This window comes from Myotis brandtii, unplaced genomic scaffold (genome assembly GCF_000412655.1).
Source record: "Myotis brandtii unplaced genomic scaffold, ASM41265v1 scaffold510, whole genome shotgun sequence".
In the NCBI taxonomy this organism is placed as follows: domain Eukaryota; kingdom Metazoa; phylum Chordata; class Mammalia; order Chiroptera; family Vespertilionidae; genus Myotis; species Myotis brandtii.
In genome coordinates, this window is record NW_005369443.1 from 573,000 (window position 1) to 586,056 (window position 13,057).

The following is a 13,057-nucleotide window of genomic DNA, read 5'->3' on the forward strand; positions in this document are numbered from 1 at the left end:
AGTGCAGGCTTCCTGGGTGGAGGAAGGAGTGTGCCCAGACACTGGGTAGGTATAAGAGTCAGTGTGGGTAAGAGGTGAGTGAGGGAGGCCTTGAATGTTAAACTTTATTCTGCAGACAAGGAGAAGGCAATCAAGAGTCAGACATTCATTCCTTCAATAAAAAGGTATTAATTGAGCATTTACTATGTGCTGATTGTTCTAGATGTTGGAGATGTGGCAGAAACCAAGACAGACAAAAGTCCTTGTCCTCATAGAGTCCACATTCTAGTAGTGGAAAGAGATGATAAACAAAAATAAATGACTAAATAACATATATAACTGTGATGACATACTATGGAGAAGATAAAGTAGGAAAGAAGGGGTAAAGGGTGCTGGGTTTAAGGTGGGAATTCCAATTTTATTTATTTATTTACTTATTTTAGAGAGAGAGAGAACAACTTGTTGTTACCATGACCTGCATGGCAAGTTCAGGATGACTTGCAGGAGGGCTGAGGACACAATGAGTACACTATATAAGAAATATAAATTTTGAAGGCATGGGGGGCCAGGTGGAAACCTCTTGCATTTAGAGGAACTGATACTGGGTCCATCTGCTTTTTATTCACTTTGAATACACGTTTGCCCTTTAGCAATGGATACAGGCAGATCAAAGGTAAAGTCTGGTAAAGGTAAGGATTATCAGGTCAGGAAATCGCCTGGAGCCATTGCAATCACAGCAGGAGCAAACTTGTGCTGATATTCAGCCACGCTGAATATCGAAGTCCATTGGTCTTCCAATGTCTCTTTTGCACTTTTATGCTAATACTGTTTGCTTTAGCCTCCGGCAGTTGTTCCACTTATTTATGCATTCATTGGTTGTTTTTTTGTATGTGCCCTGACCAGGGAACAAATGCCACCCCCGCCCCCCCCCAACTTGGTGTACCGGGACTATGCTCTAACCAACGGAGCTACCGGGCCAGGGCAAGGTGGGAATTCCAATTTAAATGAGATGGTCAAGGAGGCCTGAGAGGGTGGTGTTTGAGTAAATAAATATCTGAAAGAGGTGAGGGAGGGAGCCATGTATATCTCTGGGAGAAAGCATTTTGGGCAGAAGGAACATTAAATGCAATGACCATGAGAAGGGAGAATGTTGGAGAAAAAGCAAGAAGGCAAGGATGCTTGGAGCATTGTGGTGAGGACGAGCTTAGAGGAGCTAATGTCAGAGAATTGAGGAAGGGGCCTTATAAGTAATAGTGTCCTTTGGCTTTTAGTCCCTCACTGGAATGGGAGCCACAGGTTTTGAGCAGAGGAGGGACATGATCCATCTTGGCTTTAACAGGATTACTCTGACTGCTGAGTGGACAATAGACTGAAGGAGACAGGAGGACGTAGATACATCATTTAGGAAGTGGTTGCAATGTCGCAGGTGGTTGGGACAAAGGTGATGGCAGTGGTAATGGTGAGACGTGGTCATGTTCTGGATACATTTTAAAGGTAGAACCAACAGAGAAAGAGAGGACTCAAGGATGACTGGAGTCAAGGGTTGTTGTTTTTTAAATATATTTTTACTAGAGGCCCAGTGCACGACATTTGTACACGGGGTGGAGGTGGGGGGTCCCTGGACCCAGCCTGCACCTCTTGCAGTCTGGGACCCCTCGGAGGATGTCTGGGAGTTGGACATCCCCCGAGGGCTCCTTAGTGCTGCCTCAGAGGTGGGAGAGGCTCCTGCCAACGCCGCTGCGCTTGCCAGCCATGAGCCGGGCTTCTGGCTGAGTGGCGCTCCCCTTGTGGGGGTGCACACTGACCACCAGGGGGCAGCTCCTGCATTGAGCGTCTGCCCCTGGTGGTCAGTGCGCATCATAGCAACCAGTCATTCTGCTGTTCGGTTGATTTGCATATTAGGGTTTTATTATATAGGACTAGAGGCCAGGTGCACGAATTCGTGCACGGGTGGGGTCCAGCTGGCCCACCCCAATCACGGCCAATTGGGCTGGGCCAGCCAGGGAGAGGGGACACGTGTGGTTGGGTAGCAGGCCCCACCCCCTGGTTGAACTCCTGGTTGAACTCCCTGTCAAGGGGACAATTTGCATATTAGCCTTTTATTATATAGGATTGATTTCAGAGAGGAAGGGAGAGGGAGAGAGAGATAGAAACATCAATGATGAAAGAGAATCATTGATTGATTGCCTCCTACACACCCCCTACTGCAACCTGGACATGTGCCCTGACCTGGAACTGTGACCTCCTGGTTCACAGGTCAATGCTCAACCACTAAGCCACACCAGCCGGGCTTGGAGTCAAGGGTTTTGACCTGAACACCTGGAAAGATGGTGTTGCATTTGCAAAGGTGGGGAAAGAACTCGAGGAGGAGCAGGTTGAAGGTGGAGGTAAATCAGGATTTGGGGTTTGGACCTATTAAAGTTTGAGTTGCACCTTAGACTTCCCAATGGGGAGGGCAAGTAGGCCATTGCCTCTGTGAGTCTGGAATTCATGGGAGAGGTCCAGGCTGGAAGTGGCTAGCGTGGAAGTTTCCAAAGCCAGGGCAGAGGCCCCTTTGTAGCAGCATGGAGGACAGCTGGCTGTAGCAGGCTGCTGTGGTATCCAGGAGAGAGACCAGAGACTATGATCTGAATAAAAGCAGGACCTGTTGGATGCAGAAAAGTGTCAAAGGCACTCAAGAATTTATTTAATACTACTAGAGTTTATTTCAATAATTAAAAGAGTATGTCTGTTGTAAAACATGAAAACAATGACAGATATTATGAACTAGAGGCAACAGGCCCTGGTGACTCTGTGCAGATGAGAGCAGAACTGGTGCTCAGAAGAGGAACAGATCCAGGGAAGGGGAAGACTTCAGACCGGGATGTGTAGCCCCGACATCCAGGAAGACATGTAGACAGTAGATGAGGATTGGTGTGGAACACCGGCTGGAGCCTTGGGAGGCAGGAGTAGTCTGTTTTGTGTAGAGATGGAAGTTGTGGGCCACAGCCCAGGGTGTGTGTGTGTGTGTGTGTGTGTGTAAGAAGAAACAAGGGCTAACGGTGGAAGTGGAATACTCCCTCATACGTGAGGGATGGGCAGAGACAGAGGAACCAGAGCACGGCAGGGGCTAAAATAGGCACTGCTACACAAGATGCCTCGGGTCCTCAGAGCAGCCAGCTTCCTGGGGTCAGGGACCACTTCACAGAGGCAGGCATTTGGATTGTTGTCCAGGGGGAGAATAGCGCTTAGTGCTATCATAGCGCTTACTGTCCTGGTGTCTGTCCCTCATTAGATGAAGGAAAGGAACCGGTCGTGTTCTCATTGCTTACCCAAGGCTGGCACAGACATGAATTGTGGGATGAATGGTAAACACCTGCACGCTGGAATGAGCAGCGTTCCCATAGAGGGGCACTGGGAGAATGGCTGGGCATTTAAAGCTCCCAAGTCCCCTCAGTTTCTATTGCACAGGCTGGGAGGGTGAGGCAACCCCTTGCCCACTGGATCCCAGATATTGATAACTTCTGCCATCTGCTGGTCAAGGCCAGTGTTGCCTCACCGATGCCATCACAGCTCAGTACCCGTTTGCCCAGGTTGGGATGAGGACAGTCAACACCTGCCTTTCAGAAGCCTGCGGACTGGTGGGAGAAACACCTTGGCAATGACAAGACAATGACGGGCAAGTATAGGGCTGTAGGGGTCTGAAGGAGGAAGAGGAGGCAGCTTTGTGTAGGATTCAGGAACAGAATTGTCTCTGGGGCAGAATTATGCAGGGTACAGAGCAGGAAGGGGGAGCTGACTCAGGCTCCATTGCTGGAGAGAGAGAGAGAGAGAGAGAGAGAGAGAGACTCTTAGTGTTGTTTTTCTTTAATATATTTTTTATTGATTTCAGAAAGGAAGGGAGAGGAAGAAAAATAGAAACATCAACAATGAGAGAGAATCATTGATCGGCTGTCTCCTGCACGCCCTAAGCCCTACACTGGTGATCGAGCCCACAACCCCGGCATATGCCCTGACCGGGAATAGAACCGTGACCTCCTGGTTCATTGGTCGACACTCAACCCCTGAGCCACACCGGCTGGGCCCGTTGTTTTTCTGCTGCGTTCTGACAGGCTTACTTCCTCTTTCTCCTCTCCTGGGAAGTCTGGCTCCTGGCCCCTCAAAGTGCTGGTCATTGTGTGAGGTACCTCGTCTAACCTTTACCGTGACCCTATCAGTGGGCCTCCATGAGTCCACTTCACAGATGAGGACCATGAGGCTCTGGAAGGTAAACACAAACAAGGTCATGAGGGTCGGGTGACATGGTTTGTAAGCTGCCCAGCTCTGCATATCCCAGCTGTTTAGGCCACAAAGCCCAGCCCCCTGCCCGGCTTGGGTGGCAAGAGTAGTCTGTTTTGTGTAGAGATGGAAGTTGTGGGCCACAGTCCATGGAGTGTGTATGAGTGGTTTGTGTGTCTATGGAAGAAGAAACAAGGGCTAAAGGTGGAAAGTGGAATACTCCCTGACAGGCAGCTCTTTTTCCCCCTTCTGGCCTCCCCTACCATCATCCTGTGACCATCTCCCCTGAGCCTGTGCTCAGCCATCCTGGGGGAGTTGGGAAGTAGGGAGGTGTGGGCATCTGGGAATAAGTTCCACTGCTCAGTGTGTGATATTGAGGAAGGGCTTTGTGATGGAACTCACTATGTGCCTGAATATAAGGCTATTCACTCTTTTTCCCAATGAGAAAATTTAAAAAAATTTTTGGCCCAATATTCTAATTTGAACATTTAGGGATTCAGATGAGATAAGCAGTTCCCTACTTATATTAGTTAAAATATTTAAAATTTAAAATCACATGCTTTTTAGAATAACTTTATTTATTTTAAAAAAATATATTTTATTGACTTTTTACAGAGAGGAAGGGAGAGGGATAGAGAGTCAGAAACATCAATGAGAGAGAAACATCGATCAGCTGCCTCCTGCACACTCCCCACTGGGTATGTGCCCACAACCAAGGTACATGCCCTTGACCAGAATCGAACCTGGGACCCTTCAGTCCGCAGGCCGACGCTCTATCCACTGAACCAAACCGGTTAGGGCTAGAATAACTTTATTTTGAAACAGTTCTTTTCCAATTTCATGAAAGTATATTCAAACCCTTCACTTGCATTTCTGCCTTTCATTGTCATATGTCATGTGTCATCCTTAACATCTCCTAATACAGTTTTCTTGAACATGGCATCTTCACTTGTGCTTGGAAATATAGCACTTTTTACATCCATGAATGATGCTATTGCTGGAAATATTATTCCAATCATGAGAATGGTTGTTTTTCATCTAAGTGATGGATTAATATTTGTGATCTCTTTAAGGTCTCACCTGGCCAGCATGGTTCAGTGGTTGAGCGGTGACCTATCACGGTTCGATTCCCTGTCAGGGCACATGCCTAGGGGGCCTGCAGGAGGCAGCTGATCAATTATTCTCTCTCATCATTGATGTTGCTCTCTCTCTCTCCCTCTCCCTTCCTCTCTGAAATAAAAAAACATATATATTAAAATAGCAGTCACCAGGTTCTTCCTCATTTTCTCTCCCTGCTTAATTTTTCTCCATAGGACTTCTTACCTTCTTATATACTCATCCATTTGTTTATTGTCTATCTCCCCATTCATTAGCATGTGAGCTCTGTGAGGTTAGGGAATGTTGTCTGTCTTCCTGTTTTATGTCCATCACCTGGAAACATGCCTGGTACATAGTATGTGCTCAATAAATATCTGTGGAATGAATGAATGAATGAATGTAAAGCTCTTAGAAATGTTTGATAGCCCACTGGCAGCCAGGACCGTGCATGAGGAAGGCACTGGAATAGGGTGGGAGGGCAGCCCTGCAGTAGCTGAGCCCATGTAAGGACGGCATTTAAGTTAGGGGGAGCCCAGTTGTTTTTGGAGATTAGCTACATACGGGGGGTTGAAAAAATTATGAAATATATTGAAGACAATTGTGGCAAGGGGGTAAAATATGTAAAGGAGGAAAACTGGGATGAACCCCGTGCTGTTGGATTAGAATTTAAGCTCTAAATGTAAACTTTCTTCCATATATGTAAATTGTATTAGTTAGGGTTCTCCAGACAACCAGAACCAATAGAATAAATATAGAGAAAGAGAGTTATTATGTGGAATTGACTCACGGATTACGGAGGCTGAGAAGTCCCACAGTCTGCCATCTGCAAGCTGGAGACTTGGAAAGCTGGTGGTACAGTTCCCGTCTGAGTACAGAGGCCTGAGAACCAGGAACACCGATGAGGTAAGGACCAGTTCCAGGGCAGGAGAAGACCAGTATCCCCCCTCAAGCGGTCAGGAAGAGGGAGAGAATTCACCCTTCCTCTGCTTTTCCTTCCTATTCAGTCCATCAGCGGATTGGGTCGTGCCCACCCATATTGGGAAGGACCATCTGCTTCACTCAGTCCATCAACTCAAAAACTACTCTCTTCCAGAAACACACTCAGAAATAATGTTTAACCAGTCAAGTTGACACATAAAATTAACCATTGCATAGATAAGAAGATAAATGTAGTTGTGTGTGTTTGTGGGTATAAATGTGTGGCTACTGAGTGGGCTGGGGAGCAGAGATTACCCTAATTGCAACAAGCACACCTAACAACTAGATCTTGGTTTTTAAATACTATTTGCCCTGAAAACACACACACATTAAATACTAGCCCTGAAAACACACACACACACACACACACACACACACACACACACACTCACTCACACAGGTCCTCTTGTAGAAATGGCTGATTCTAAGGCTGGGGAAGGGTGAAACAAGATGAGCCTGGACTATCTTGCCGAGCGAGAAAGAAAGGCAGTGTTCAAAGGATGATGTCACATATCTAAACGGCAAGAGGCCAGCAAGGGGCACCCATTGACCAAACCTAAACCTAGCACCATTTGAGCATTGACATAAGCAATAGGAATGGGTTATAATGCATTGAATAAAATAGGAAACCAGAAGTCCATTTGATATAAATGGATAAATAATTGGGGGTGAAGAGACAGTTCTTTGCAATAGAATGCCAACAAATAAGTGCAGAAGAAATGGTGAAGTTAGAAAATCATCATTTGCAATGGATGCTGAAACCTATGGGTGAAAATGGGATGAAGAAAAGGAAGTTTCAACATCTCAATTCAATATCTCAAAGTAACTTCCTTCCCCAACACTTACCAATCATGATCAAGTAGTCAACATTCACACCCCCCAGTTCTGGTTCTGAATGATATTGGATACGAGAACACAGCATCATTTCTGTGATTTAACTTCACAAAATGTGTAACAGTGGTCTAATCATGAGGAAGGATTGGACAAACGCAGGGCGAAGGACAGTTTAAAATAACTTCTCTGTAATCTTCAAATGTGTCAAGGCCATGAAACTCAAAGGCTGCTAATTGTTCTAGACTCTAGACTCTAGAATCTAGAGTGAGGGAGACTGGAGAGATATGAAAACCGGTAAATGCTTGATACCATATTAGATTTTTTTTAATCCTAAAAGAATTATTTTTTTGGACATCAAAGACTAGTTTGGAATTGTTTCCAAATAAAAAGTTAAAATGAAAAAAACACACAAACCTGGCAAAAGTGTTAGCCTGCCCTAACCGGTTTGGCTCAGTGGATAGAGCGTCGGCCTGTGGACTCAGGGGTCCCAGGTTTGATTCCGGTCAAGGGCATGTACCTTGGTTGCAAGCACATACCCAGTGGGGAATGTGCAGGAGGCAGCTGATCGATGTTTCTCTCTCATCAATATTTCTAACTCTATCCCTCTCCCTTCCTCTGTAAAAAATCAATAAAATATATTTTTTAAAAAAGTGTTAGCCCTTTGCCTGGCTGATTCTTGCCGGCCTGTGGACAAGCTCCTGTGGAACCCCCTTTGACTAACGGGATGAGGGGCCCTTGTGCTCCCACTGCCCCCTGGACCTCCAACACCCTTTTGTGATTATATCTGTGCTTTGCCTTTACTAGCCCTGGAGACCCCTGTCTGGATCATGGAACAGAGTAGCCTCTTGAAACACCCTGAATCTCAACAAAAGGGGTGTTGCATCAGGGAGTACAGCTCAACCCACCTCTTTGCCTGGGCGTCAACCTAATAAATTGTCAAGTCTGGCTGTTGGAAGTGCACCTGACTGAATGGGACCTACCAACAACCAGGAGTGATGTCTGCAAGGGGTTTCCAGGGGGGTCTTATAGGAACTATTTTGTTCCGTTTTAATAAATTTTTGGTTAACACTGGTTAACAAAAGTCTACAGGTTTGAGGTGCACAATTCCACAACGCATCTGTACACTGTATTGCATTCACCACCCCAAGTCAAGTCTGCGTCCATCACCATGTATCCCCACTATACCCTCCTCCACCGCCCCCCACCCCCTTAGGGTTGAGTTGAGGACCTAATCCTCAAGCTGCAACCTTGCTGAAGAGGCCTCTAATTGGGGAAATTTCCCTTTTACACCTTTGACGTCACTGATATGCTCAATAATCACACTGAGAGGCGTGGGACACCGAGACCCCCTTCAGAGCCCAGCAGACCCATCCATGCTCAAGGATCAGAATGGTGGAAACACTGGAGGAATAAAGAGCAATATTGCTAGGGAAGATGGACATTCAAGATGTTAGGAGCCCTAGTTGGTTTGGCTCAGTGGACAGAGCGTCGACCTGTGGACTGAAAGGTCTGGGTTTGATTCTGGTCAAGGACACATGCCCAGGTCGTGGGCTCTACCCCCAGTAGGGGGGGTGCAGGAGGCAGTTGATCGATGATTCTCTCTCATCATGGATGTTTCTATCTCTCCCTCTACCTTCCTCTCTGAAATCAATCAAAACATATTTTTAAAAGAGATGTTAGGAACTCTAGCTGGCTTGGCTCAGTGGTTAGAGCAGGGGTGGGCAAACTTTTTGACTCGAGGGCCACAATGGGTTCTTAAACTGGACCGGAGGGCCGGAACAAAAGCATGGATGGAGTGTTTGTGTGAACTAATATAAATTCAAAGTAAACATCATTACATAAAAGGGTACGGTCTTTTTTTTTTTTAGTTTTATTCATTTCAAACGGGCTGGATCCGGCCCGCGGGCCGTAGTTTGCCCACGGCTGGGTTAGAGTATCGGCCCCTGGACCGAAGAGTTCGATTCCCAGTCAAGGTCCCTCCATTGCAGGTTCCCCAGTGGGTGTGAGAGGCAACCAATCAATGTGTCTCTCTCACATCCATGCTCTTGCTCTCCCTTCCACTCTCCTCCACCCCTTCCACTCTTTCTAGAAATCAATGGAAAAATATCCTTGGGTGAGGATTAAAAAAAAAAAAAAAAAAGATGTTAGGAGGAATGTGCCAGGAATGGTTAAACTTTTTTCTTGTTTTCTGCTGAGGTGAGGTTATAGTTATAAGTGTGGAAATGCCATTCAAGGTACCAAGATGCCAATCCTTCAAGTTGGGGGGCTGGGCACCTGTTTCTCAGCGTTGGAGCATCCCTGGCTCTGTCCTGATGTGGGGAGAGCACCCTCCTTGGGTAAGGAATGCAGAGAGGCTCTGGGCCTGGCTGGAGGGTTCCAGGATCTAGGAGAGGAGGCAGGGACCCGCCTGCCTGCCTAAGGCGGGGCTTAACAAGGAGTGCCTTGCCAGGAAGGGAGGGCAAAGGGCTATGTCCTCCACCTGCCCCACCCGGCTGACAAGAGTTCCTGTCACAAGCCACCCTCTCTGTCTGGGGCCCTTGAGGGGTAAGTATCCTCCAACCCACCTTCTCTCTTTCCTTGGGGTCAGGTGAGAACTCCTTTCCTCCTTGGGGGTCCAAACACCGTGCCCTCTCTGCTTACCCTTCGGCCAGGCATGGGCCACACCTGCTACCCCTCACCATGGCATGAGTGTCCCTGCTTTACGTTTACAAGTCCACGAGACCGGGACACTAAGGGGCAGATACAGAGTGCCCAGACCCTTCCCTTCCTGATATCAGCACAGGGCCAAGGCCAGGGCGGAAGGGCCCAGAGAGGGGCACCTCATCCAGGCAAGCCCACAATCACAGTTCCCTCCTCTCCCACCCTGCAACAGAGCCCAGAATCCTAAGCGGCTGGAGCACTGGGGGACACCCAGACAGAGCCCTCGCTGGACCAAGTCCTCCAGGAGCGGGATGAAGCCATTGCCAAGTGAGAGGCAGCTGCTTGTGGGAGTTGCGGGGGCAGTGCTGGCTCACCCTCAGGACTCTGTCCTGCTGGGAGAGGGGAGGGGGAGTCAGGCATTCCTGGAAGAAACGCCACACAAGCACCTTTCTGTGTCACAAGGCAGGGGCTGTGGCCATATTTGCCCACCCCCAGGGCCCAGCATCAGATCTGTAAGTCCTCGGCCTCAGGCTGTTCTTCCTGCCACCTGCAGGAAACGGGCTGTGGAGGCTGAGCTGGACACATGCAAAGCCAAGTTACGAGCTGCAGAGGCCCAGCTGCTGGAGGTCCTGGAGGAGAAACTGAGACTGAGGCAGGAGGTGGAGGCCTGGGAGGTAGGGTGGAAATGCCAGCTGGGCCTGGGAGGTACAGGGAGACAGGCCCAGGGTCTGCCTGTGAACCTTCTCTCCTGCCCCCAGGAGGACATGCAGCGGCTGGTGAAGCAGCTGGTCGAGAGTCAGCTGCAGAGAGAGTCCAGCAGCACTTTGAGAGCCCCCATGCAACCCGGAACTGCCAGGACCCCGTGGGTTCAATTCCCCCAGCGTTGGTGGGGGCGTTGGTGGTGAGCGCGCTCAGCCCAGAACCTTGAGAGATCAGTATCTTTATTCATTAAAACTTGAGGTCTGACCACCTTCGCACCTTGTGCCTTCTTAGTGCCCACCTGAGTCCTTCTGTGCAGAAACAGTGGACGAGCTGTAGGGCCTTGACACCTGGGGTTTCAAACATGACCCCCCTGGCCAGCAACTCCTAGGCCAGGAAGCCTCGGATGGCAGCCATGAAGTCCTGTGGGCGGTCAGCGTGGATCCAGTGCCCAGCATCAGGCACAGTCTGTATCTGGGCCACAGGGAAGAGCCGCCTAATCTCAGGGTGGTGGCTGGGACTGTCCATCGAAGAGAAGGCCGCCAACAAGGGATGAAAGTGGGGACATGGGAAGAGAAAGAAAAGTGAAGGTAGAGCAGGAAGAGGTGGAGAGCTATATGCCCCGTGGTGTTTCCAAGCTCTCAGGAGCTCACTGCCCACACCCAACCCCTCCCCAAGGCAGGCTCCCCAGGCTGGGGCTGGGTAAGTAAGGCATGCCCTGTCCACCTCTCAGCCTGGCTTACGGCACGAATTCAGAGTTTCCACCGAGGAGGAAGAGGGTAGGCCCAGGGTAGGATTCTTGTCGTGGTGGGAAGGCCAAGATCTTGTTCACATGCTGGGCCAAGGCATCCAAGTTCACTCTCCACACAAAGCGCCCGTCTACCTCCACCAGGTTGGTGAGCAGGAACTGTCGCACAGCCATGTCCTGTGGGGGGTGCAGATGGGGGGGCTCCCTGTGAGACTTGGGCTGCCACTCGTCTCTTGACAGGTCCAAACCCAAACTATCCAGGGCCTTGAGGGTATCACCTGAATAAGAGAGCTGAGCTGTTTATCGGCCAGTTTGCGGGCACTGGAGCGGGACACCTTATCTGGGATGTCTATGGTTTTCATGGCTGCCATGTAGGCTGGAAAGTCTGAGCTGGATGTAGTGTTCACTGGGCTGATGTCCACGGCAATCAGACGTTCCACCAGCTCTGGCTGTGGGAGAGAACTGGACTGGGGACCAGCCTTAGGCATGCACAGTGGGTTGCAGGCATGGTTCCCCGATCCTGAACTTGGCCATCCCAGGCTCCTTTGAGTCTCAGGTTGCCTGCTGGGCACTCAGGATCTACACTGGATGGGAGGAAGCCCTGAATAAGGTCGGCTCACCCTCTGTAGTGCCAGCAACATGGCTGTCTTGCCTCCCATGCTGTGGCCAATGAGGACACAGGGCCCTAGGCCCAGCTGGGACAGGAGGTCCTGCAGGTCCTGGCTCATGGCCTCATAGCTCATGTCTGGGCTGTGGGGGCTGTCACCATGGTTCCGAGCATCCACTGTCAGCACCTGGGGAGTGGGATGAGAGGGGGGCAGCACTAGCGTCCACACTGGGGGCATGGTCAGCCAAAGGCCTGGAAGACCTGCAGGCCGAGAGGGTGGAGAACCTGGAGAGAGATCCTGAAGCAGAAGGAGGACTCAGATGGTGAGAAGGCCCAGTTCCCAGACCTAGGAGGCCCAGGTGAAGAACCTGGGGTCACTGACACAAAAGAGAAGGCCCAAGTTGTGTGACCACATCTCTGAAGGTCTGGCCTGGCTGGGTAGCAACTCCAGAGAAAGAAGACGCCAAGAATTTCCAACAGTTGAAGCACAGAAGGATGGACTGCTCTGAGAGGTGGTAAGTCCCCTGTCATCCCTGGTGAACAAGCAAGGGGCTGGCCCCGTAGTGGGGAGGGGGTCTGCATTTAGGCCTTGGACAGTGGAGCCCAGCTCAGTTTGGAGCATGCAGATGAAGTGGAAGCACGAGGGTGGAAGCACGAGGGAATGGATGGGCCTGGGTCTGCCCTGCAGGCTGCATCTTTAGGTCAATCTCTCCTTTCATTTTCGCTCAGAGAGACCTGTCACAGCTCAGCCCGGTCTCAGCGGTGAGGGTAGAGGAGCTGGCCCCGCCTCAGCCTCATCCCGGATCCCCGCCCCCCGACCCTGCCTCCCTCGGGACTCCGCCTCCCCCGGAAGCTCACCCTCCGGCCAGTCTGCCGAGCCAGGGCCTTGGCGATAGAGTTGAAGTTGGTTTTGCAGCCGAAGAGCCCATGCAGAAAGACGAGGGCCGGGCGGGCCGCCTCCCCATCCAGAAGCGTGTAGGAAAGCGGCACCGATCTCCTGGACGGGGCAAGGATGGGGGCTGATCTGAGCCGACTGGGGAAGAGGTTTGGGAGAGCGGCCGGGAGGAGGCGGGCCCAAGCGGAGGAGGTGGGGCCGTCGGGTCCGCACCGGAGGAGGAGGGTTCATGGACGGCCTCCCACCGGGTGCCCTTGACTGACCTCGGCTCGGCGCCGCGGTGGCCGCTGCTGCTGGGTGCGACAGGCGCCCTGGAGAAGCA

General features: G+C 50.3%; 1 protein-coding gene across 1 annotated transcript; it reads right to left on the reverse strand.

The window, feature by feature from the left end:
* Window positions 1-10,714: 10,714 nt before the first annotated feature.
* ABHD11 (abhydrolase domain containing 11) lies at window positions 10,715-13,057 on the reverse strand (the record flags this gene model as incomplete). The annotated part of the gene is made up of 6 exons (XM_005877241.2): window positions 10,715-11,005; window positions 11,229-11,410; window positions 11,512-11,682; window positions 11,854-12,027; window positions 12,699-12,837; window positions 12,999-13,057. Coding segments are annotated over 6 exons (858 nt in total), but the record flags the coding sequence as incomplete, so codon positions are not given.